General features: G+C 39.7%; 1 protein-coding gene across 18 annotated transcripts in view; it reads right to left on the bottom strand.

The window, feature by feature from the left end:
* The window catches only part of C2CD5 (C2 calcium dependent domain containing 5), a 110,291-nt gene extending 107,617 nt beyond the window's left edge, over nucleotides 1–2,674 (bottom strand). For all 18 annotated transcript variants that reach the window (XM_072653518.1, XM_072653519.1, XM_072653520.1 and 15 more), the window contains exon 1: nucleotides 217–2,674. Coding sequence is in view for 15 of the 18 variants with exons in the window: in XM_072653505.1 (XP_072509606.1) it covers nucleotides 217–306 (90 nt within the window). In the remaining 3 variants the exon portion in view is untranslated. The remainder of the gene's footprint in view (nucleotides 1–216) is intronic.
* Nucleotides 2,675–26,633: the final 23,959 nt, after the last annotated feature.

Genomic DNA, 26,633 nt, shown 5'->3' with positions numbered 1-26,633 from the left:
CCCTTCCCAGCGGGTGCCCAGCCCGGCCTCAGCCTGCGGAGCGGCCAGGTGGACCCGTGCAGTGCCCTTGTGCCAGGGTCACGCACACGGCGCGCGCGGGGGGCCGCTGCAATCCGTGGGCGATCCCACGGGCGTGGGCCGCCGCAGGCAGGCATCCCCGAAGGGGGGCGAAGGAGGGTGGGAGCCGGGGCACAGGTGGCAGGACAGGGCACCCACCTCAACGAAGGCATCAGTCAGATCGCTCGCTCGGTCCATTACGGGCAAATGGCGCCCGGCCACGATCTTCACCTTCAGCTTTCCGGGCATCGCCGCCGGCTCCGCAGCTCTCCGTTAGGGACCCCGCAGAGACAAACAAGCGCCTGTGCGCCGAGCCCAAGCCAGCGGGCGGGGGAGCGTGCGGGGGCGGAGCCACGAGGGGCTCGCGTGCGTGCGCGCGCCCGTAACTGACCGAGGAGGAAGGGTGCGCGCGCGTTCTCCGCCCGCCGCCCTCCTCGCTCCGTGCCAATGCGGGTCGCTTTTTTCAAGTCCCGTTCCTAGGCGGGCAGGAGGGCGCGGCTCCCTCGTCCTCCTCCCGGAGGGGCCGTAAGGCAGGCTCAAACTGGTTCTTCCGCCAGTGTATCGAACCCGTTTGTAAAGGAAACCAGAATCTAGCCCTTGAAGCGAACCTTTCCCGGTCCCTACATTCGTGCCTTCCCGCCCCGGCGAATGGCAGCGCCTCGCGCCAGGTGGGGCAATTAAAAGATGAGGGGATCGATAAGTCGGTTATCCTCCCAAGCCTTGAAGAGAATCCACCCCAGGGAAGAGGGAAGGGCGGGACCTAGGAGAGGTAGATTGGCAGGGGACTCGGACGAGTGCCGAATCATCGAGCTGCGGGTGGAGGAGCGGCCGAAAGGCTGCACACCTCGTCACTGTTTCCGAGAGAAGTTGTGAAGAGTTCTTGTGAAGACATTTTCCAGATTAGACCGAACTGGGTCAAAGTAAACAATTTGTGGTGCCACCCGAAGCCGCTAACCCCCATTGGCTACTGTGGCAGTCATGTTAATCCAGGTCTCCGCCCGTCCGCCATCGTCCGCTTGTAGGCGCCTGCTGTGTGCCGGGCTCTGGAGAGGCCAGAAACAGCCCGTTCTCTGAAGTGGTCTGATGGGGGGACGACCTGCGAACCATAGTGTGTAAAGAGACACAGCAGCGGAGGGCAAGCTTGGGGAAGGGGAGGCTGGCGGGGACTTGGAGGAAGGCAGAAGGCGCAGCCGGAACCTGCCTTCGGTAACCCTGCTGTGTGTATGCGTGTATCTATACATACATATGTATAAAACCCTTCTATATGTATGTATATATGTATATATGATCCTAGTATAAGCCAGACTGTACTGTCGGCTGTGCCAAGCACTGCTACAAATGACTTCTTTAATTCTTATGAAACTCCTATTTTACAATTAAGGAAACTGAGGCTGACAACAATTAAGGGACTTGCCCAAAGTAACACAGTAAGTATCTGTGGTTAAACTTGGACTCGGGCTTTCCTGATTCCAATCCCAGCCAGAAACGGAGAGAGGATGTCTTCTTGGAGGGACAGGTAACAAGCCAGTGCCTTTGGCTCTGAGGTGGGTCAGGTTTCTTCCTGGAGGTGACAGGACAGTCAGACTTACACTTCAGAAGTAAGCTGAGTGGAGAACAGGAGTAGGGCAGGGAAGGATTCGGTGGCAGGGAGATCCACCAGCAAGCTACTGCATAATCTAGGTGTGAGATGGTGAGAGTGGTGGGGGCAGTGTCGGAGAGAAAGGAGCGCAGGTAAGAAATGTTAGGAAGGTAGAATTCACAGGCTTGGCCACCTGAAGCATTTCAATGGATTTGTGGTCCCAATGGTTGGTCAATCCTTACATCTATGCAGATCCCAAACCCTCCACAGCTCACCATCTGGATGATTCTGTTCCATGCTTTCCCATAACTCCTCCCTCAAAGGTCTACCAAATTTAGCATATCTAATGTATCTGTGCGTCCTTGTTCAGTACTGTGACTGTCCCTCCCTTTTCCCTTGTTCCACCAGTTAGATCGTACCTTTCAGTAATCACATATTGTTCGTGAAACTTTGTTGTACCTAAGGCATCCACGGTGATAACACTGCACCTTAGACTCATCATACCCTTCTCCATTATCCTTCTGGTCACCTGCAATTATCAGGTTTCAAAAAATTGTGGCATTTGGCGATTCCCTCTGTGGGGGAAATGTGGAACCACAGCTGTTTCACATCTTGATGGACTAATAATAATGTAGAAACACCTCCAAATACCTAGTGGTCTAAAGGTGGAAAGTAAACCAGAAATATAACAAACTATGTAGATAGTCTCTGCTACTGTTGTAATAACTATTTGTTATCCTTGGATAAAAGACACCCACAGTCTTGTCTAAATAGTCATTCCAACCCCGCAGTTGTCTAAAAGAACATCTTTCACAATTGTAAGAGTCTTTTCTTTTCCCCTTGCACAGAGAATATCTTCTCATTCCAGTAATAAACCCTGCCAACTACATGGTAAAAGTTTCCCTTTTCTGCCTTGAATGATTCTTCCTTTCTTAACTTTCCTCTCCTATGAAAGGTATTACTTATCTATCCTAAGTTTCCGAAAAATATTGCCAATTGTCTGTGTACTCTAAATGAACCAGTTATAAAAAAAAAAAAAAAAAACTAAGTCTCCCAGATCTGCTGCTATCAACAATTTCCTTAGTCTGCTTATCACTGGAATCCCCGTGATAGGTACACCTTTCCAAAGATGTCTTATTTTTTATGTCTAGAGAATTCTCCCAACAAATCATTGGAGGAAAACCATATAAAGATGGGACTTTAGGAAGACAGCTTGAGATAAAAATGAAAGACTCTGGGTGCTTTGCCAAAAGCAATCCAGTTTGCCTTCTTCCTTATATTCAGTTCTACAGGTAAATTGTATGTAAGAATGCCTGTTCAGCATAATATGGACGTTTTCCTCTGTTTGATTTTTCACATAAGAATTGTTCAATCTCTTAAATGGTTGTTTCACAGGTAGACATACAGGTAACACCAACTATACCAATTGTAGCACAGGTTCACTCTTGATCTGGGCAGACAGGAAAATAGGAGTGGAGTCATAGAAAAGGAGTAGATAAGTTTACTTTAGTCTTCTCACAAAGGAGTTGCTGATAATGGGAGCACCAACTCAGCTTCCCTACAACTCTTCTAGCAGGGGCAGGTGAGAATATAGTAGAAACCACAACTCCTCCAGGTCCCCTAAGCCTCAATGAAGGCCGGTTGAGGCAAACACAGATTCCTCCCAAGCGTTGAGGGCCATTCAAGGCAGGTATATGCATTCCTCTATGCCATTACCCAAATCCCCAAATCCACACTTACTGACTGGTGCCCGCTTGATTTATAGGGCAACAGACAAAGAAGGCATCTTGCCAACATTAAGCTCACAGGTTAACTTCAGCAATATTGTCATTCAGCACAAGCATAGTAAATATCACATTATAACATCCCCATATCTCACTACAGAAGCATGGTGGAGATGTTTACAAGTCATGAGTCTGGGGAAAATCTAACACCTAGGAACTAGAGGTTTTTAGGCATGGATCCTGGAACTAAACTCTAAGAAAGATTAATAAAAATCCACCTTACATACAATGATCATCTATCCCCTTGAGAAGAGAGCTTATCACATTCCAAGGAATGTGGCACAAAGTTAACATCAAATGCCACCTTGTCAATTATAAACAATAGGAACTAGAATTATTAATCATATTGATATAAAACATTCAAAAATATTGGTGTAATAGAAAAATATTTGCAAATTGTACAAACAAAAGATTAACAGTGTCAACCCAAATAGAGTGCCATAATAAAGTCTGGTATTTGTATACATGCTTATTACCTTGAGTCTCATTAACTGATTGTAATATAGGAAGAAAGTTCCTTAAGATAATTTTTATTAAGTTAATCCAGACTTCAATTCAAATTGGTATGTACTTTAACACTGTACCTAACTGGTTCATTTGTGAAATCAAGTTCTGCACCCTATGCTTACCACTGTTCTTTGCTTCTTTCTGGTTCTATTCTCTTTGTTATGTTCAAACATATTTTTCTTTTTAGTTATGTGTGTATGTGGATTTTTTTGTCACATCTTGAGTTTCAAATTGTCTGCCTCTCAAATTTGCATTAGAGAAGACCAACATTTGATATAGATATATGTGAAATCATACAGTACAAGCATACTTTGTTTTATTGTGCTTCACAGACACTGCAATTTTTTTCCCCCAAATTGAAGATTTGTGGCAAATCTGCCACAAGCAAATGTATCAGCACCATTTTTCTAATAGCATGTGCTGACATCATATCTGTTACACTTTGATGATTGCTACAATATTTAAAATTTTTTTATTATTATTCTATCTGCTATGATCTTTGATCAGTGATCTTTTATGTTACTATTTTAACTGCTTTGGGGTGCCACAAGCCATGGCCATACAAGACAGAAAACTTAAATCAATAAATGTTGTGTTCTGACTACTCCATCTCTCCTTCTCCTCAAGCCTAATCCCTGAGACACAACAATATTGAAGAATATTACATAAACTTAGTTGATAAAGCAGCAAGAGGGTTTGAGAGGACTGACTCCAATTTTGAAAAAAGTTCTGTGGGTAAAATGCTATTAAGTAGCATTGTATGCTATGGAGAAATCTTTCATGAAAGGAAGAATCAAAATGTACAAATGTGGTTACGATTGCACAGGTATAACCTATATCAGATTGTTGTTATCTTGGAGAGGGAGGATGGAAGAAAGGGAGGGAGAAAAAAATTTGGAACTCAGAATTTTATTTTAAAAATGAATGTTGAAAACTATCTTTACATGGAATTGGAAAAAATGAAATACCATTTCCAAAAAAAAGAGTCAGTTGAGACAAACTTCATTGTTGTCTTTTAAGAAATTAAGAAATTGCCACAGCCACCCCAACCCTCAGCAATTACCACCTTGATCAGTTAGCAGCCATAGACATCTGGACACACATCCTCCACCACCAAAAAGACTGGGATTTGCTAAGGCTCAGGTGATGGTTAGCATTCTTTAGCAATAAAGTATTTTTAAAGTATGTACATTTTTAGACATTATTGAACACTTAATAGTCTACAGTATACTGTAAACATAACTTTTACATGCACTGGGAAACAAAAAATTCGTGACTCACTATTGTGATAATCATTTTATTATGATATATCTTTTATTCTACTATGATATGATATAGACTTGACAGAAATAGCATGTTATTAAATATTACACAAAAATTAAATATAAAACCCAAGCCTTCAGGGGAATGGTCAGTATTTCTTGAAACCAAACCCACAGTATCTCCACTGTATGTCTGTACATATTTCCATATATTAGTTCTTTCTCTGGAGCATTTTAAGTCATTGATTTAAATGATTATATTATTCAAAACAGCTTAGTTATTAACTCTTTGAACATTATTGTTGTTACTGATAGTGTTCTCTCAGTTCTGCTCATTTAACTGCATTATTTCATCCAAGTCTTTCTATATTTTTCTAAAACCAACCAGCTCATCATTTTTTATAGCATAGTAGTATTTTATCACAATCATATACCATAACTTATTCAGTTATTCCCCAATTGATGGTCAACCCCTCACTTTCCAGTTCTTTGCCACCACAAAGAGAACTGCTGTAAATATTTTGGAACACATAGGTTCTTTTCCTTTTTCCCTGATCACCTTGGGAAACAAGCCTAATAGTTGTGTTGCTATGTTAAAGGGTATACACAATTTTACAACTTTGTACATAATTCTAAATTGCTCTCTAAAATAATTAGATCAGTTTACAACTCCACCAACAGGGTATTAGTGTCCCAATTTTTCCATATGCTCTCCAACATTTGTTATTTTCCCCTTCTATCATTTTAACCAGTCTGATAGGTGTGAGATAGTACCTCCAGTTGTTTTAATTTGCAGTTCTCTAATCAATAATGATTTAGAGCATTTTTCATGTGACCATATATATCTTTGATTTCTTTTTCCACAAATTACCTGTTTATATCCTTTGACCATTTATCAACTGGGAAATCAAACATACATTTTTCTAAACCTTAGGTGCAATCTTTTGACTGGGTCCAAGCTTTACAAAACAAATTCTTTTATTAAGGGGGATTTGTCCTGTGAAGTTTGGATTCTGTCAAAGGGTCACATGTGAACTCAAGGCCACAGGTTCCCCATCCCTGGTTTAGAGTGATCCAGTGGTCTAGATGGAGATGGATTCCCCTGTCTAGATTGTTGGAGGTGGCTGGGTCTTTGGTTACAGAGAGAAACCACAAAACATCAATTTATTGATTGCTGGCTAGTCTAATTAATACATTGATTATTAATTATCCAGAAATTCTGCCTCTTGGGGTTTTTCATTCACATTTTACATATATTTCATCTTTACTTTTAAATGTATATCCTGACACCTTGCCTGATGCTTAATAAATATTTCTTGGTTAATTGATTAAAAGAAATTAAAATTACATTTTAAAACAACAAATTATACCAAACCATGATTTTGTCAAGAACTATTTCATATTTTAAAAGCACAATTTAATTAAAATTAACTAAACTTATTTAACGTTAAATCACAAAACAAACCCCATACACAAAAATGTTATTTAACAAAACTGTATTTTGTGTTTATTTTTTAAAGTTTTTTAAAATGTCTTTTACTCTACTATGGTATGATGTAGACTTGACAGAAATAGCATGTGTTATTAAATATTACACAAAAATTAAATATAAAACCCAAGCCTTCAGGAGAATGGTCAGTATTTCTTGAATCCAGTCTTCTGAAAGAGAATCAAAAGTTCAGGTTCCTAGATCTATAGTGAGAGTAAAGGATATTCTTTGTCAGTGCTACTTTTGGATAGATCACTCACATAGACAAAATGGAGAAGTAGGAAAGGACCTTGATAAAAAGGAGTCAAAAATTTGGACCTTGCCATATGCCCATGTGTAATTTGAGCCAAAGCAGATCTCTGATGGAAAAAAGGAAATGACCCTCTAGCAACATTAAGTTGTTCCAAAGAAGTTCAAACATTCTATTGATCCTTAGGGTGATAGTGGAACTGAAAATATTGTTAAGGGCTTTGCCTCTCCTGTAACCGTAAGTTTGTTTCCCCTCTGAGGCAAGTACAAACCACCAGGTGGCACTACGAGCCTGGGGGAATTACACAGGTCTCTAGGTTTAAGGTGAAATTCACAACAGACAAAGGATAATTTTATTAATTGTTTATGGCCTAACATGAGTCTTTTGTGATGTTTGCATTGTCTATGGCAAGAAATAAACTTTTATATAATATAAATAAATACCTTATGTGTGTTAAGGCTCTGAATACTTTCTGAAAAATTAGGGTTATTTACCAACATCTGTGAAGACTTTGTTATTGTTCAGTTGTGTCCAACTCTTCATGACTTCATGGACCAAAGCATGCCAATGCTGGGGGGGAGGGGGAGGGGGGGGGGGGGCGCCAACAAAGTGGGAAGGTGTTCTTGGTAAAGATACCTAGAGTGGTTTGCCATTCCCTTCTTTAGCCAGTAACTGAGGTAGGATTTGAACTCAGGTCTTCCTGACTCCAGGCCTCAAACTCTTATCTACTGAGCTACCTAGCTGCCTAACACACAGTATTACCAAAGGGAATTCCAGGGCAAAGAAATGCAATAAATCCCCTAAAATTATACTCTGTTTAAACCCAGATATTAGGGTTCTAAGACCACAGATACATAAGAAATTCTTAAAATTCTTGAACTTGCTTCAAAGTGTGGAATTATTTTTATGTTTCTATGTATATATATGTATGTATGTATGTATGTATGCATGTATGTATAATGCTCCTGCACTTTTAGTTAAAACAAAATTCATAAATTTAAAAAAAATAAGTGGAAATCTAGCCATAGAGCTAAAATATATCTAAGAACCTGGAAAATTATTTAGACTTGTAAAAACACATTTAAATTTTGAAGTCTACCTTGGAACCTACAAACACAACTAAAAACAATACCATGAGGAATCTACAAACATTAGAATGATGGTACTACAAATTTAGCTAAGAAGCTACAAAACACACCAGCAAATTTTGAAAATTTTGCTATAAATCTTTAAATATACCAAGTAAACTGGAAATCTAGTTGTAAAGCTAAAATCTTTCCAGGAAATTGAAAATGTATCTAGCAACCTATAAACAATGGAAGCTGGCAATCTACCAGAAAACTATGTTGTCCAAACCTGAAAATCTACCTAGAAACCCAGAAACTTAGCTGGAAAGTAGGTTAAAAGCCCAGGAAACCCATAATTCCCTTATAAGACTAGAGGAGTCCTTTTCCTGAGTCCTCATTACCCAGCTGATAGGCCCCCTTATTATGCCTGCAGATTCAATTTCTCAATTAGTTCAGATAAATTTCCATCTCTTTTATAAAGTCAAAGCCTTCTCTGGCAACTATCAATATCTCCATACTCAATCCTAGAACAGTGACATCGAATTCAAATAAAAAAGAAATTTGTCTTGTACTTTCCTAATTGGGTAAGTATTCTTAAAATAAAAACTAATCCCTAAATTTTATAACTCCCTGGGAATCTTAACTTGGTATCAAACACCCTGCAGGCACTTGAGTAACTTTGCTTCTTTGAGAAAAGCTAACTAGACTGATTTCTAAACTAATCAAATGGGAAGACTTTGGTTTAACTGCCTAGCTTTCCCTCTTGTCTAAAAAGATCTATGTCTCCCATCTAGTTTCACTCATACCAGAGGGACTCACCTCCTCAGTTAATCCCAGCAATTTTGATTCCTAAAGGAAAAGATTGTCATGAAAGAGATACTGTACAGAAATCAAATGGAAAAAGAATTTTCTATAGATAATGAGCTCCTCCAAATGCTCCTATTTGCAGATGACAATGTACTGGTTTTAATAAGTTCCACAACAATGCAGGGTGTCCTAGATAAGATCCATGGTTATTTTTTAAAGGTTGGCTTAACCATTCACACAAGAAAGACCAGGTAGATGAGAATGCCTATTGTCACAGATCATGGCATGCAGTTAGACACACAATCTATATAAACCTTATCAAATATAAAAGTTTATATGGGAAAGGAATAGATTTAAAGGTGGAATGGCCATCAGAAATCATCTAATTTTGTACTTTTTCACAAATGAGGAAACTGAGTCCCAGGGAGGTTACAGAGTTTACCTAAAATCATGCAGCTAGTAGGCAGCTAGTAGTAAGAATAGAACCCAGATAATCTGACTTCAATCCTAATGTTCTTTTCACTTTACCATGTTAGAGTTCTCCCTTGCTACCTGTAATCCTCACATCCCTCATCTCAATTTTCCCCAATTACATTGATTTATAGCTGCCTAATTTTCTAGGGTTTTTTTCTCTTTTTGTCTAGGTATGGAGAAAAAGACTCAATTTCTTTCCTCTCTTCTTTATTCTACACATACAAAATTGTTCATTGACATTTGTGCTTTCTAAAGTTTACAGCTGGGAAGATTTTTAAAGAAACAATTGAAATTTAGAATGGAACCAAAGCTGAACAAGGCTTTAGTTGGCTTCCTAGAAATACTTTCACCACTTTCCTGAAGACCAAGGCAAAAAGAACCTATTCAACCTCAGACAAAAAGGAAAAAATGGACATGTCATAAACAGTGCTGATTTGATCCTCATCTCTGCACATTTGCCAAGAAACTTTTATCTGTTAGATAAAGTATATTTCTTGCTTTTTAGTATCTGACATTTTATCATATTGTTGCATTGTAATTTCAGTTAATTTATCAGATGGTTTCATTGTAATTTGTTAATGCAGAAAGGACTTTTGTTGACACTATAAATCTCACAGAGTTGGCATAGTCACACAAGGTTCTGGATGAAACAATTGCTCCATACTCGAACTGTAGGGTGTTGTTTCTTCCTGAGATTTCCCAAAAGTCTATCTTTACTATCTTCAAGATTTCCCTGGTAATATCTGAAACAGTTCTTGTTCATGCCCCCTCAAGAAATATTCATCAATTTGGAAAGTATGATATGATGCAAAGATGATGAGATTTCTAGTTGGAAGGAAAGAGAGAATCTAGTCCTAGTCCAACTCCCTTATTTTAAAAGTGATAGCTAGGCACAAGAAGTTTAAGTGATTTGCCCAAGGCTACATAGATAATAAGAGGCTAAGCCTGATTCAAACTCAGATCCCCCAACTCTAAGTTCAGTGACCTTTTACATCATACCATGCTGCCATGAACTTGGGTTCTGAAAATCGGCATTTTAAGTTCTGCCTTTGATGTAAACTTTTGTAAACTTGGCAAAGTCACTTAATATTGCTTAACCTAAGCCTCTGCATCAAAATAAATAAATAGGACCTCTTACCAGCTATATTTTGCAATGGATAGAGCACTGCACCTGGACTCATAAAGTCCTTACTTCAAATCCCACCTCGGACATTTCCTCTCATGGGCAAGTCACTTAACCACTGTTTGCTTCAGTTTCCTTGTCTGTAAATTGGTAATAATAATAGTACCTATCCCCCATGGTTGTTGTGAAGATTAAATGAGATAACAATTGTAAAGCACTTACTTAGCACAGTGCCTGCACATAGTAGGTGCTACTCCCTTCCCCAATCCAAAGAGAAGAGGGGAATCGCAGAGTAGGTTGCACTGGGCAGGGGTATCACATGTTTGTTAGAAAGATCTGTGAGGTTGGCTGTGACTCTTGCCTTCAGAGGACCTTGTAATAAATATACTAGAGGCTGTACAGTTTTGTGATCTTACAATTCTTCGATTCTGTGGGGGAATTTCTATTCTGGGTACATTTCTCACTGACAAGAAAATTAGTTGCTGGGGTGGAAATGATGAAAACATTGGAGGTATGTCACTAGTTCATCTTAAAATCTGTGATGGGGGGGCGGGGTTTGGAGGAAGTTAGTAATAGTCTGGCATGTACCCCAGATTTGGGGAGAACAGATTTCAGGGCTTTCAAAGAGATAATGGGTAGGAGATCATAAACTAAAAGGCTACAGGGAAAACTCTCAAAAATTAAATTCTGAAGACAAAGAAAAGTAATTCCAATGAAGAAGAAAAGAGGGAATTATCTAACAGTGATGATGAGGATACACGGGGAACTTGTTGACTGATCTAAATTTAGACTTTTTAAGATATTAAATATATGGAAGGAAGGTCAGACAGTTGAAGGCAAATACAAAACACATGCAAACACATTCAAAACACAGCATGATTCTGTAAGAAACATGTTACCTCTATTCTTTCAAGATATTTTGAGAAGCAGCCCCAACTAATTTGAATAATTTGCTTTCGTTGCCCCGGGTCATATCAGGGAGGACAGTCAGGAGTAGAGGTGTTCTTCTCAGCTCCAAGACTTAGGAGAAAGTTTAGATGTAAGTAGGAAAAACACCACATGGACACTGGGGGGAAAGAAGATATAAATTGTAATGACTAACAGACCTGCACAACTTGACAGTAGGTAGGGGCCAAAATTAAAATATTCTAAACTTCTTTGAGCCATAGATAGGTTTTTAGAGGCTCACTTTCCAAGTAAAGGTGTAATTAATGATTAGACTATGTTGCAAATAAATAAACCATATTCAAAAGGGAAAATTTCAATTAATGTCAATTAATTACACTTTTTACTTAAAATTTTTATCATGAAAGCAACTTAATGTTTAAAAAATTACTTTGCTAACCAGTACAAGTTTTAATACGTTTTTTAGGTTTTCTTACTGTTTACATTTAGTTAATGGGATATATTGCACTTCTTGTCAGCAATCAGTTTACCATACTCTGGAATCATATATGAAATTGATTTCTTTAGAAATCTGAAAACTAACCTTAGTAGCTGCCTCATTTTCTGAGTTTACTTTCTTGAAAAATCATTGATGCCCACTGAGATTTTTCAACAATTTGGATGTTTTAATTTGTTTTTCATTGGTGTTGTGTAGGATGGCCCGGGTCCCTCCTTAAATTAATTACTCAAAGGCCTCTCAAAGTGATGACAGAAAGATTTATTTACTAGATTCTCGAGAATTGGGCAATTCCTGTACCAGTTCACCTGGAGCAGGAAAAAGCCGAAGACAAAGAAAAGGCAGTGATTTATATAGACCCTAATGCAAGTCCCTCCCCCACCACTGACCATTATTCTCATTAGCTGAGAATATGATCTTACATTCTAGACATGAAATCTAACCAATCCCTTTTGAAATGAAGACATTGAAGAATTAGGTAAGTTTTATCTAATCATTGAGACCCTACTGTACTGCACAGTTTTATATCCTTATATGGAATTATTCTACTCTAAAAATATTGTAACCTTGAGCCTCTTGGTCTTACCTCACCCCTGGGAGAAGAATTACAATCTGAGAAGTCTTCACTAAACCTATTCCACTCAGTATCTAATTTGCTTAAGCAGGAATGCTTTGATTCAAAATGGCGACAAAGGTTGTATTCCTTCAGAACAGCTATTACTTCTTGGCAAATAAGGTAAAGTATTTTGTCTCTTATGTAAGCAAACAAGTATCTGTCTTCTGATTCAATCTTCCATTTCTTCTTACCATCCACTTTACAGAGAAATCCCAAAAACTTTGATGTTAGAAACAAAAAATTTCCATAGCATCTTCTCACAAAGAAATACTGAACTGAGTGTCTGACTTTGAAGAGAGCACTAGACACTCGTAATTTGGAGGGCAGCTGTGTAGAAAGCGAAGGGAAGAAGCCCTCATGTTGCCGCTCATGTCAGCGATCTTCAGCTGTATTGGCAAGAGGCTGCACTCATTTCATCCCTGTTCAAAGCCAATAAGAGCCAAAAACATAGCAAAAAGATAAGACTGTTGCTCCTCTGTCTAGAGACAGACTGACAAAGCTTGGTTGCCATGGGTCACATGAGAAACAGGAGAGAATGCACAGTGGCAACCCACCTGCCACAGCACATGATTGGCACAACAGTGGGTAGTAGAAGGTGAGTTAAGCAGGACATGGACAAAGCATTTGTTACATCTTTACTTTCTTTTATATCCTCTACATTTTTTGTGGGTGCCCCAAATCCTTTGCTAGTCTGCAAGAGGTCTTCAGGTCATTATGTTGTACAGGCCTGGAGTATAAACTTGTAAAAGATTGAAGCTAAATAATCATTTGCCTGATGTAAGAAGGATAGGAGTTCCTACAGCTCTTCATTAGCATCCTATTAGGTTTGGGGTTGTAGAGAATATGTAGAAAAGATAACAAGAATAATGACAGTTATAGAATACACAAAATACTTGCAAATCATCTACCAAAACATACTCAGGTCTAATCTTAATGCAAAAACACAGTAGTTTACAGCAATAAAGAAAGATTTTATTATCTGAGAGATAGTAATTGTTCACCATTGGACTATGCTAACATATATTAAAATTACACTAATTCACAGATTTACTGCTATACTAGTCATACTATTTTAAAGAACTAAATAAAAAAATTTTTAATCATCTTGAGGAGCAAAGAATCTCAAAGGAACTAGTAAAAAAATCATAATCATAATATTTCCTCCAAGGCTTGGGAATATTATCCTTGTTTCTTAAAAGTTTATTTATCCATTTTGTTTACCTACATTTGTCTGGTAAACTAGCAAATTTGATAAAGTTGTTAATTACCCATAAGCTATGTACATTACTGTTTGAATGGAGCACTGAAAGAGATAGTCTGAATATGAGAAAGGTAAGAAATAGATTTTATACTGTGAGCTTTTGTCAGAGTTTGATCTTTGATGGGGGACTAAGAGATAGGGAACATGTTATTTGACTTTCCAGGGTTGCTCTAGGGCCTAGGCAAATAAATCAGTAGCTGTGTAGAGGCAGCAATTCACTGTGGTGACCTTCAAACAGGCTTCTTTTTCCTCAGGTGTCATTTTAAAGGAAACCACACCCTCCACCCCCAGAAGAATAGGGCAAAGGGAATAGCTGAAAAGAAAGCCACCCCAAGGGTGAGTAATAACTGACAAAAAATTAATGCAAGTAAGAGTGACTAACCCCTTGTCCACTAACCAGCTGTTATGTTAATGAGAGCTAAAAGATCTTCCCCACCCATTAATGGCCCTTAGGTGGAACCCATTAAAGGAAACTGATTAGGAAAGCCTTGTTTTGTAAGAAGGCTCACACCTTTTGTTAATTGCTAATTAAGGCACTGGGTCACCAGAGTTGTGCTCTCCGGCTCTGAAAAGTACATATAGATATATATCTATATATAGATATATAGATATATATATACATGTATACACACATATCTCTATATACAGAGATTTGTGTATATATAGACAGAGATACTCTGAGGACTCTGGGTAGCCATTAAGGAGCCCCCACCGCCCTTTGAAAACCCAGATGTTGGTGCTTCTCTCTCTGGTAACTGTGTATGTATGTAATGGTCAGACAGTTGGATCTGTCTGTTGATCTGTGATGTATGTATTGCTTATGGTCAGACAGAAGCCCAGTCTGTTGGTCTTTCCTTCTCTGCTTGTATTTTCTTTATTTGTATATGTGATTAGAGGAGATTGTAGACCCCTCAAAAGTTGCTTTTCTTTTAGAAAAGCAGATCTAAGAAGCTGTGGTAGCAAGCTCTGCTGTGTATGCTAGGGTGTTTGTTGATACACCAGCTTGGTAGGAGCAGCCACCACCACTGATGTTATAAGAGCATCATTAGAACATTTTTTAAAAGAAAAAAATTTACATTAGAATGTCAGAGATTTTTGAGTTGTTATAAAAACTGGAAGAGTGTCCACTTAGAAAAGATGACAGTGCCATCTGCTGCAGTAGAGATGAAATGTCAGTTATGCAGGAGAGTGACTAGAACAAGGGATGAGCTACGGAAGACAAAGGATGATGATAATTCTCGGCGGAGGGAGAGGAGAACTGTCAGACTTTAGGAGGCAGCGATTAGAAGAGGAGAGCAAGTGGAATTTGAGCTGAGTGGAAGAAAACAAGGCTTGTGGAAAATAATACTAGTGACTGCCACCTACCAGATGAGCACAGTTAATTGGGACATTGACCAGAAACAAGAACCAGTTAGATGGGCTGAGGGCAGTGAGAGCAAACAATGCTGCACAGAGAGACAAATTTAGGAATGTTTGGACCTGGGGCAAATACTGCAAACCATACCCTGGGCAAGAAGCATATTTAACATATATGTACTAATAGTCTAACTTACCAAGCTACTCATTCAATTTCATGTTAACTTGGGCCATATGAAGCTATCTTTGATCAGATATCAGGTTAGCTAGTCACAATGGAAAAAAACAATGATAACAGATACATTAGCTTAGGTGGTCACACTGAAAAAAAAAAACCCCACGGCTAACATATAAAACAAGTTTACATGAAATTGTATGTTAGTCTATTGGCACATATATTTCGGATACACTTATTTGTGTGCATATATGTGTGTGTATGTACATACGTATATGTGTGTGTATATACATATACTTGTACATATATATTATATTATTTGTATCCTTGATTCTGTCCCCTATCTCATGCAAAAGCTTGTTCCTCATCCCAGAAATCATCCCCCCACCTCTTTAATTTTCACTCTCTACTGTATATTTACTGGCACCTTCCCTTGCTGCCTATAAACACGCCATATTTAAAAGATCTTGTTTAACCCTGCCATACCCTCTAGCTATAATCTTATCTATCTCATCTCTGTTTTACAACCTAATTCCCAGAAAAAGCTATCTATATTTCTAACTCCATTTCTCAAATGAAACTGTTTTTTCAAAAAAAACCCCAATGACACTTTGTAACAGTACTTTGGCTGCACCTCAGAGGACTGTGATTCAAGAGACTTGGGAGGAGACCATGCCTGCCTCTACTGGTGGAGGCATCTGATTTTTGATTTCCAAAATGCCATTTTTCAGACTTGTGAGAACCAGAAGCCACAGAAATGGAGGAGGCCAGGATGCAGAAGCAAAGGAGATGTTGCTATAAGGAGTGGACAGGAGGTTGCCAAAAGCCTGTACTCCTTTTGATACCAAGGAAGTGAGGATGAAAACCTCACTTGACCTAACTCTGGGGTAGGACTCACACGCTGAAACTAAATTACCCATTCAATAAGTATTTATTAGGCACTTATTACATGTCAGGCTCTGTGCTATGTACAAAGTAATACCCCCCCCCCCCAAAAAAAAGCAAAAATACAATCTCTGATCTCAAGGAGCTCAAATTCTAATGGCAGATTCAATATACAAATAACTAAATATTAGATATATCTAAGTGGATATGGAAGATAATCTCAGGGATGGTGGGAAAAGTGGCGGGGGGGGGGTGGTTACGGGGGGAGATAAGAGGAGGGAGAGCATTCCAGACATAGGGACAGTCAGCGTAAATGTCATAAATGAGGAACAACCAATAATTCAGCATGACTATAGATTACAGAGGATATGGAGAGGAATAAAGTATAAGAAGACTGAAAAGATAGAAAGGAATTATCAATGTCAGGAAAAGATAGGAAGGGACAGTTTCAGTGTCAGAGGATTTTAGATTTGTCTCTAGAATTCACAGAAAGGCAATGGAGTAAGAGATAACATTGTCAGACCTGTACTTTAGGAAGATTACTTTGGCAGCTGAGTGGAGGAGAGATTAGGAGGGTCTTGAGGCAGGGAGACCAATTAGAAAGCTATTGCAATGGTAAAAATGAGTTGATGAGAAACCCAAGGGTGGTGGTTGCATGAGTGGTTTGAAGGGGGTGTTTTTGAGATATGTTTCCAAGGTAAACTGATAAGATTTGACAACAGATTGGATATGTGGGGTAAATGTGAATAAGGAGTTGAGGATAATACCAATGTTATAAGCCTGCATGATTAGGAGGATGGTGGACAGTAATAGAAAAGTTAGGAAGAAAAAGGGAAGAGTTGGAGAGAAAGATTATAAGTTCTGTTATTAAAATGTTTGAGATACCAATGGGACATCCAATTTGAGATGTCCATGAATCAATTAGTGATGTGGTTTTGGAATTCAGGAGAAATTAGAATCATACCTATTCTAGAAATTAATGGCATGAAGATGAGACATGAATCCATGGGAACTGATGAAATCACCAAATGAGACAGATTAAGGAAAAAGAGAAGAGGGTATAGACAGAGCATTGGTTAACACCATGGTTGGAGGATGTGTCCTGGACAAAGATCCAGTAGAGGAGACTGAAGAGGAATAATCATACCACTTGGGAAGAAAACCAGAAGACAACCGTGTCATGAAAACGTAAAGAGGAGAGTATTCAGGAGTAGAGGGTGATTCACTATCAAAGTCTGCAGAGAAATCAAGATAGGATAGGAAATAAAAGGTACCTAGTGTAGATGGCTTTCTCAAGAAGTTTAGCGCAGGAGGGAAAGACAGATTGGAGATGAAAGCAGGTAGATCAAGTGAGGCTTTTTTTTTTAAGGATGAGGAACACAGAGATGTTTGTCAATATCAAAAAAAGGAACAGCAGACCAGGAGGTATTTAAGATTAGAGAGCAGATGACAGTAAGAGCAACTTGCTGGAGTAAATAGAAAGGGAAGAGATCAAAGGTGCATATAGGGAGGTTTACCTTGGCAAAGAGAAGGGTCAATCTTCATGGAGGATAAAGATAAAGGAGGAAGTAGTAGGGGAAGATGTCTGAGTAATGTGAAGAGGAGGGAAAAAGAGGGAGCTCTCTATAAAAGAGTTCAATTTTTTTTCAGTAAAGTATGAATCTTGGTCCTCAACCGAGAAGTGGGAAGGAGTAGAGCAGGAGGTTTGAGAATACAATACATTTGCTTTGGAAACCAGGGTTGGTGTCTTTCATTTCTTCTCATCCTTTCTGATATAATTACTGTACTCCCTTACAGTCCTTTTGTGTGGGATGGCTCAGGTCCCTACATAAATCAATTACTCAGAGGCCTCTCAAAGTGATGACAGAAAAGTGATTTATTCGATTCTCGAGAAGCGGGGCTTACCTGTAGGAGTAGGAAAGCCGAAGACAAAGAACAGGACAGTGATTTATATAGACCCTAACGCAAGTCCCTCCTCCCCCCACTGACCATTATCCTCATTAGCTGAGAATATGGTCTTACATTCTAGACACGAAATCTAACCAATCCCTTTTGAAATGAAGACATCGAGGAATTATGTAAGTTTTGTCCAATCATTGAGACCCTAATACACTACACAGTTTTATATCCTTATATGGAACTATTCTATTCTAAAAATACTGTAACCTTGAGCCTTTAGGCCTTACCTCACCCCTGGGAGAAAAATTACAATCTGAGGAGTCTTCACTAAGTCTATCTCACTCACTTTGATGCATCCCTGTGGACTTGGGAGGTATTTAATTTCATATGTTTAAAGATTCACTTTTTTTTAAGCTGACATATGTGATATATCAAGTACAAAGAAACAATACCATTTGCAAGAAGTTTGTATTCCAATGGGAGAGTTGTTGATCAACCAAATTGTTAAATTGTGAGCTATGGTTTGAATATAGCATGAGCTGGAGATTGAGGGGGAGGAATGGGGGGGGGGGGTTTGTTAATTAGGAGAGGTATTTAAAACTGTCTTATCTGCCAAAGCAAGATTTCTGGTGGAAGAGGTGGGGAGATGGCAGATTGGGGTGGGGAGTGCCTTGGAGTTAAAGGAGAGGGTTTTTTTTTTTTTTTTATTTCAGCCACTTTATAGGGCAGAAAGAAAATATTCACTGCCATTTCACTGGGCATGAAATCAGGAACAGTGTGGGAATCGAACAGACTCAGGGAATCAAGCATCTGCCATTATTTGTGCCAGTAGTTTGAGGGAAAGGGCTAAAAGGGTAGCTAGAAAGTCATGCCCCAAAGGAATGGTCAGGGATGAAAGTAAAGTGATTGAAAATTCTAACTTCATGCTTACCAGCTAGCACAGTTCAGTTGAGGGCCAGGGTAGAGTGCAGTTGACAAGATCAGGATAGAAGGTCAGGGAAACTGTTTTTTTGAGACTGTGCTCATTATCATCCAGAATGGCTCTCCATGCCCCCCAGATGTTGCTGTCCCATGAGACAAACAAGAGAATTACAGAAAACAAGGGATATGTAAAATAGATGCCTCTAGGCTCACAGTCTTTAAGATAAGACTGATTAAATCACTAGGGCAGGAGACAAGCAGAATGTCACATAGACTTGCAGTTTCTGGCTATAAATACCCGGACCCTCAGATCAATAAACGGAGTTGGTCTTTCTTCTCCCACCTCCCGTGTCTTTCTTCTTCACCACATCACTGAGCCATGTAGGGACGCGGGCCATCCGCTACATCTGGCACCTCAACAGGGACATGATCCAGAAAAGGGACTTGTCTTTTGGTGACAGTGGCCCCCTAGAAAGGAGCTCCGAGTTGTGACAAGGCAACTAAGGTAACAGGAAGCCTTGAAGAACCCCTGCAGGGGCATTTCACTTTGTCCGAGGTTCACGCAGGCACAGTAAAATCTCAGCACTTACAGGCTTACAGGGAGAGTTTACTGTGTTAACAGAATCAAAAGGCAGATTCTGTTCATAAGAAATCAATACCAACAGGTAAAAAGCAAAACTAAGGTTAACAATGGGTCAGGTACTTTTTAAGGGCAGAAACACTCAGGTAGAGGCAGATGCGGAGGAGGAGGAAGGGGGAAAAGAGGTGGACTCTTTGTCAGAGAAAACCTCAGCTTTCACAGAGCCACCATTCTATACTCCTCCAGAAAGGAAAAAACTAGCAGGTCCTTTATCCAAGGCTCATCTTCTGCCTATACCGCTGCAGCCTCCTAAATTGCCAGTGACAGAAACCCCAGATCCCAATAACCCAGGAGGAGTTGCAAGAGAATTCACTTGTGGATTTTAAATTTTTACAGGAATTAAATTACAGGAATTAAAACAAGGGGCAAATCAGTTATGGACCAAGTAATCCTTACATTCAGTCTCTTCTAGACAATATTTCTCAGATAGCCCTATGCCCCACTGATTGGTGTAATTTAGATAAAACCACTCTGAAAAGCATGTTTGGAACAAAGTAAAAACCGAGAAAAGATTCCACTTAGATATATCTAATATTTAGTTATTTGCAATAGTCAGACTGCCTCTCTGATATGAGGGAAAAACTACCCTGATTTCTTCTCGTCTTTCCACCTTCACAACCTGGCCAGGGTTAGTAGAAGTTCAAGAGAAAGAATTACATGCACAATGGCAATTGCCTTGGGGTAGTTTTCTTCTACCACTCAGGAGGACCCATCAGTAAACCAGTTCACCCCCTCAAGTAGTGGGGATTCCTGTAAATACTCCCTTACCTTTGTTTGACAACTTATCAAGTCTAGACGACAATGTTCCAGATCTACAACCTCCTCTGGAGATGCTGTTAAGAAGTCAGCTGGGTTAAGGTTATGGTCTTGAGGTAGTACCAAATCATCCTTTTCTAATAATATAGCCTCATATTTTAAAATCCTTGAATCTGTCAGCCACCTCCAGGCTTTTTTATTCAGAATGGCTTGCACCTGATGCGGCACACTTATAATCAAACAACCCCCAAAGGTTATTCTCCTGCTCTCTTCTACTAGAAGGTGTTGACCTGAAAACTTCATTAGAGAAAGGGCAACAGGCTAAATGCATACATTTTATGATTTAATTAATTAATTGATCAATTCCCCATAAAGAAAACAGTTACATAGCGCTATGGAGTCAGAGGTGACTCTGACTACCTAGTACAGAAATCATCTGTCTTAAGTACATTTTGCGATGAGAAAGAAACTCTCCTAATTAAGCAAATCATAAATTCAGTAAGACAGGACAATTAACAAAGCAATGTTAGTCAGGCCTTGAGATTCCAAGCTGGGTAAGCATATGTCTCAGTGATAAGGAAAGAAACCCCACCACTAGTAAGTGGCAGGCTTCCTCCCCTAAACAGATAATTGACATAGGAAAGGGTAAACAATGTTCAATAGAAATTACGACCTAAGATGTCTATATTTTCTTTACCATTAATATGCCATAACATAGTACATGTCTATAGATAATAAGATTCAAAGGAAAGTCTCGTTATTCAAGATATAGTGTCTTAGGTTAAAGGTCTTAAGGAGTGTAGAGTCGGCCTTGGCTGGCTTGTGCTGACATAGGAAGAGGCACCCTCTGAGTTTGCTTCAGAGAGAACAAAGAGATTATTCCAAAATTTTATATTACACATTATCATTGGGCAGTGGCTGCCACAGCTTGTATGCAGGTTGGCCATCCCCTTGCTACTGGGTCCAGCATTTTTGACAAAAACGCTACCAGGTGTCTCTGCCCTCCTCTTATTTGAGCTAGGACTCCTAGGGCCACTCCCTTTTCTGTATTTACGAAGAGCCGAAAAGGTTTTTCCAAAGAGGGCAGTGCTAATACCAGAGCTGACATCAGAATCTCCTTAAGCTGTCTAAAGCTCCTTTCACTCTCAGGGTCCCATTGAATTTGTTCTGGCTTTTCTTCTTGTAGATGGCAACAAAGAGGTTTAGTTAGAGCTGCACACCAAACCCAGAAACTTTCGGAGTGTCCTCTTTGTCTCTGGCCGAGGTGTTTGTATGATTCCTTCCACCCGGGAGGGATCCAGTCTTTTCCTCCCTTCACTTATTAGATGGCCCAAGTATTTTACTTCTCTTTCTACAAACTGTAGTTTATCCTGTGAAACACTCAATCCTTGTAATCCTAAATAATTCAGAAGTCTTATGGCTGTTAGGCTGCCCATCCCCTGCTTCTTTCCTGCTACGAGTAGGGCATCTACATTCTGGAGGACTTTAGTGCCTGAGGGAGGATTAAAACCTTCCAATACTTTTTCTAGGACCTGTCCCAAAAAGGTTGGGAGATTCTGTATATCCCTGGGGTATGATGCACCATCTATACTGCTGCTTTCTGCCAGTGTCTGGGTCCTCCCATTTGAAGGCAAAAATATCCCTACTTACTTTGTCTAAAGGGCAACTCCAAAAGACTCCAAAAGCACTACTTTCTGGTATTCTTCCTAAAATGGTGTAGGGATCAGGCACTACTGGATATGAGGGTAATACAATCTTATTAATCTCTCTCAAGTCCTGCACCATTTTGTATTTCCCATCTTTCTTTCTCACAGGAAGTATAGGCCTATTGAAGGGAGAGATGCAGGTTTCTATGAGTCCCACTGTCAAAAAGTCCTTCAATCACTGACTTCAATCCTCTCCTACCTTCCAATGAGATGGGATATTATTTAACTCTGACTACTGCATTTGGATCTTTCAGCCTAATTCTTATTGGTGGAATGTCAATTTTACCTGGGTTGGTTGGTCCAGCCCAGACTTGGGGGTCAATCTGTTCTTTCTCATCCTCTCTCATTTCATACATTTTAATGGGCACTATAATAGAGCCATTGGGTATTAAACTGATGGAAAATTTGGTTATCAGGTCTCTCCCCAAAAGATTCGCGCTGGCTTCTAGGATCAAAAGTAATTGCCCCAGTGCCCGGGTCCCTTGATATTCCAATTCTATTATTTTAGTTACAGGAACGGGGAAGTTTTCTCCTTTCACCCCAGAGACCACTAGAATTTGAGGATAAATTTACTTCCTGGGGTAGCCAGGTTATTGGAAGTGCGTGCTGCCCCAGAATCTACCAAAAATACCATTTTCACCCCTTAGGGTCCCACCCTTAAATTTATCAAGGGCTCCGGGTAGGACTCTCCAGTGAGCTCCTGACACCCCTAGTCTTCAAGCTTCTGTTCATCCTTCTGTTGAGGGCAATTCCTTGACATATGTCCCTTCTCCCCACACGCCCAGCAAGTCAAGGGCCTCCTCTGGGTTCCCGCTTGGAGATTTCAGTTTGCCCCATTATTCCCCTGTGTATTGCTCCTGGGAGGTTGACCCTGATTCCAAGCCTTCTGATTCTCATGTTGCTTTATAGCCGCATTAGTTACGGTTTGTACTGACTGCGCAAACATCTTTGCTTTCCGTTTTTGTTTCTCATCGTCCCTCTTCACAAAGACTCTAGTTGCCTTTTCTAACAGCTCTCCTAATGGCTTTCAATTCCACCCTTCTATCTTCTGCAATTTTTTACTAATGTCTGACCATGCATTAGTAATGAAATGAACTCTTTAGTATGACTTCAGTATCTAGATCTCTTGGATCTAAGCCTGAGAATTTCCTGACATTTTCTTTTAACCTTTCCAAAAACTCAGAAGATGTTTCCTCCTTTTTCTGCATAATCTCAAAGGCTTTTCTCAAATTCTGTGGTTTGGGCACTGCATTCTTAATCCTTGTTACTAATTCCCTCAGATCCTGCATATGTTGTCTATGTACTGGACTGTTATCATCCCAACCAGGGTCCATGGTAGGATATTTTTGTTCGGCCCGTATCACCCCTGCAGCTGGCGGGTGACGCCGTTCCCATTCTACCATGGCAACCTGCCAGATAAGAACTCTTTCCTCATGGGTGAATAGCATATTCATAATGTGCATTAATTCACTCCAAGGATAAATGCTGGGCCCCCAAAACTGATCTAGCTGGTCTGACACTCCATTGGGATCTTCCATAAGTGATTTCAGTTCCTTCTTAAAGTTCCTTACATCAGTGCCATTTACTGGGACACTGACATGCCCTATCTGCCCTCCTCCCACTGGGACTTCTATCAGGGGATACATTTTAGATCCTGGAGTGGAAGGGTCTGGAAGAGGGAAATTTTTCAGATCTTTTCTCAAGTCTTACTTCCCTACTTAGAGGCCTAGATAATGGCGTGTCTGTGGCCATCAGATCCCCTGATGAATCACCAGGTTCTGATGGTGCAGATAGTGGCTCTGGTGGTGAAGCCACGGCCTGAGGAGGGGGTGATGTATGGAAGTGGGAGGGAAAGGGGATCCCAGGGGTAAGATGGGACCATCTCCCTTTGCTTCCTAGTCACCCCATCCTTTTTGGCTTGTAACAGGAACAATTGGATCCCCGGAAGCCAGAGGCTGGCATAAGTGACCTCCTCTGGATTCAGTGGGTCCTTCCCATTCACAAATAAATTTAGTTTTTGACATACCCAATACTCAGAGGAGCCATACTTCAGCCAAATTGTGCCTCCTCTGATATCTATCACCCCATACAAAGCAGCAATACTTAATCATTTTCTTTTTGTCTTTTCCTTTGTATTTTGGTACCTCATTCCAACTTAGTAATCTATTTCCCAAGGGAGTATTTACTGGTGTGCTTTGACTCTGCTCTGAATCGTGGGGTTTGTACTACTCCTTCCCCATCCTAACATGAGGGCTGCCATGCAGACACCTCCGAGCTCAGATACCTAATATCTGAGATTCACTGGACTGTCCCTCTGACCAGTCCACAGTGGGGATCGCTTACCCATTAACAGTCACCCAATAGAGTTCTCAGAGGGTCCTTCCCTTGGGGTCTGCAGTCCATAAAATTTGGTTGGAGGCCGTCGAAGCTCCTGAGTCTAAGCCTCTCAAAACTGACCCCCATACCTACGAGTTTCGGGTTATGCATGCATAAGTTACCTGACTGAAGATCATGAACACCAACTGGTTGGAGTTTCAACTTCCTCAAAGCTTCAGAGTTTCAGAGTCCCTATACTTTTCTGTTTCTACTGAGTTCCGCTGCTTCGGGTCATTACTTCACAGAGAGGGAGGCTCGGCACTCAGTTTCAAGGACCACTGGAGAAAAATCTCTTCCTGGGAAGTCACATAATCCTGGATGAGCCCCCAAAACTGTGTGGGAAAGCAGGAACTCACCCCCCGCCCCCCCAATCAAATTGATCGCTCAGAGGCTCTCAAAGTAAAAACAGAAAATTTCCTTTATTCAGTTCTCTAGAAGCAGGCAGTCCCTTCACCAGTAAAGCTGGAGTTGGGGGGCGCCTTACAGCAGCAGAATGGTAATTTATGTAGACCCTGACACGAAAATCCCCCTCCCACCACTGACCATTATTTTCATTGGCTGAGAAGCTAGGTCTTACATTCTAGGCGCAAAATCTAACCAATCCCTTCTGAACTCGGGTTCAAATTTTCTGCTTCCCCCAGACTTTACAAAGCCCCTGAAAATACATTTCATTGCATGCAAATTAGGCATATGCAAATGACGCATTGATGACTCATGTAAATTGGACATTGAGAACTTATGCAAATCAGGTGGACCTGTGTGAGGACTGCAGATTGCATGCACATATGCAAATTAGGTATTGAGGAGTTAGCGAGTCATATCCAATCATTGATCCTAAAGCAATACACAGCCTTATATGGAAATCACCCTACTGGAGTAATGGAAACCTGGGCCTAAGGTCTCTTCCACTCCAGGGAGAAGACTCCATATTCCTGAGAAGTATTCACTAAATCTGTTCCCATTCAATCTTAAATGGAATTCCCTTATGCATATGAGTCCTGGTAAATCTTTATTGCTTACTGTAACTCCATAAGAATAGGAATGACTTTCTGTCTCTGAGCTGATGAGTGAAATTTTCTGTTTAAGGTGAAAAGACATTTGAGACCATAAATATTTTTGTTTTTGACTTTGAATTTGAGTATTGTTGTTTGTATTAAATCAGTATCTGAGAGAGATACCACAAGCTACTCAAAGGGAATATTTCCCACCTGACTTTTCCTGAGTCTGGCTATGAAACAGATACCACATAATTGGAGAATTTTACTCTTATATGAATTCAAACAAAGTTAAGGATGTTTTATTCTGTCATATTTGCTATGTCACATGTCCCTGTTTTCTATAGCAAATTTCTATGATCAATAGCAAGTGACCAACAAAACATGCGAGCCTCTTTTGTGTAATCTTACTGGGAAATCTAATATTATTTTTATCTGAAATTAGAACATTTTCAGCAATCTAAGTAAACTCACCTAAGATGTCCCCATTGTTTAAAAGAATTTTATAAGCAGTAGTGTTTTTCTGTAATCAGTCTCTTCCTGTTATCAATGTGAGAGTGTATAATGCACCTTTTTGACTAAAGCATTTTGCATTATATAGGAATTCTGTGATAATTAAGAATTTGGTTTGTTGTAATACTTTGGGCATTCATATCACTTAAGGACACTTTCATACCAACTAAACTTTAATGGATTTTAATTTTAAAGGTTTATTTTTGTTTCAAAGTAAAAAGACAACTATCATTTCAAAGGTTTTCAAAAAGTATAGTGACTGTTAACATCAGGACAAATTTTAAACTTTTAAAACAAAAGAACACTTTTAGAAGAAATATTTTTAAAGCAATCTCTTGTAAAGCCTACTAAATTTTTATTTTCAAGGCAATGTATTGATAAATTAATGTATAATCTAGAAAGCAGAAAAGATCTTGCTCTTTTAATCTGAATTTGTAGTCATTCCATGGCCTAAGCAAAAGTTAAAATTAGTGTTTGAACTTACTAACAACTTAATTTCTAAAAGTTTTTCTTCCAGAGTAAATGTAATCAGAGAAGGAGAAACTAGCCTGTGAAACAATGATGTACATCTATTCAGTTGTAAGGTTCAAGTTTGAAATCTCTTTTGTTTAAGACAATACAGTTATGCTAGTGAAGAGTGAAAACTTGTGAGATATCTTGTCTATGGTAATCTTACCACTTAACCTGGCTTTTCATACTCAAATTTATAGCCTGGTCTTCCTGAATCTTCCTA

This window comes from Notamacropus eugenii, chromosome 3 (genome assembly GCF_028372415.1).
Source record: "Notamacropus eugenii isolate mMacEug1 chromosome 3, mMacEug1.pri_v2, whole genome shotgun sequence".
NCBI lineage: Eukaryota > Metazoa > Chordata > Mammalia > Diprotodontia > Macropodidae > Notamacropus > Notamacropus eugenii.
The sequence above is the reverse complement of the archived record's forward strand: the minus strand, read 5'-3'. Positions and strand labels throughout refer to the sequence as shown.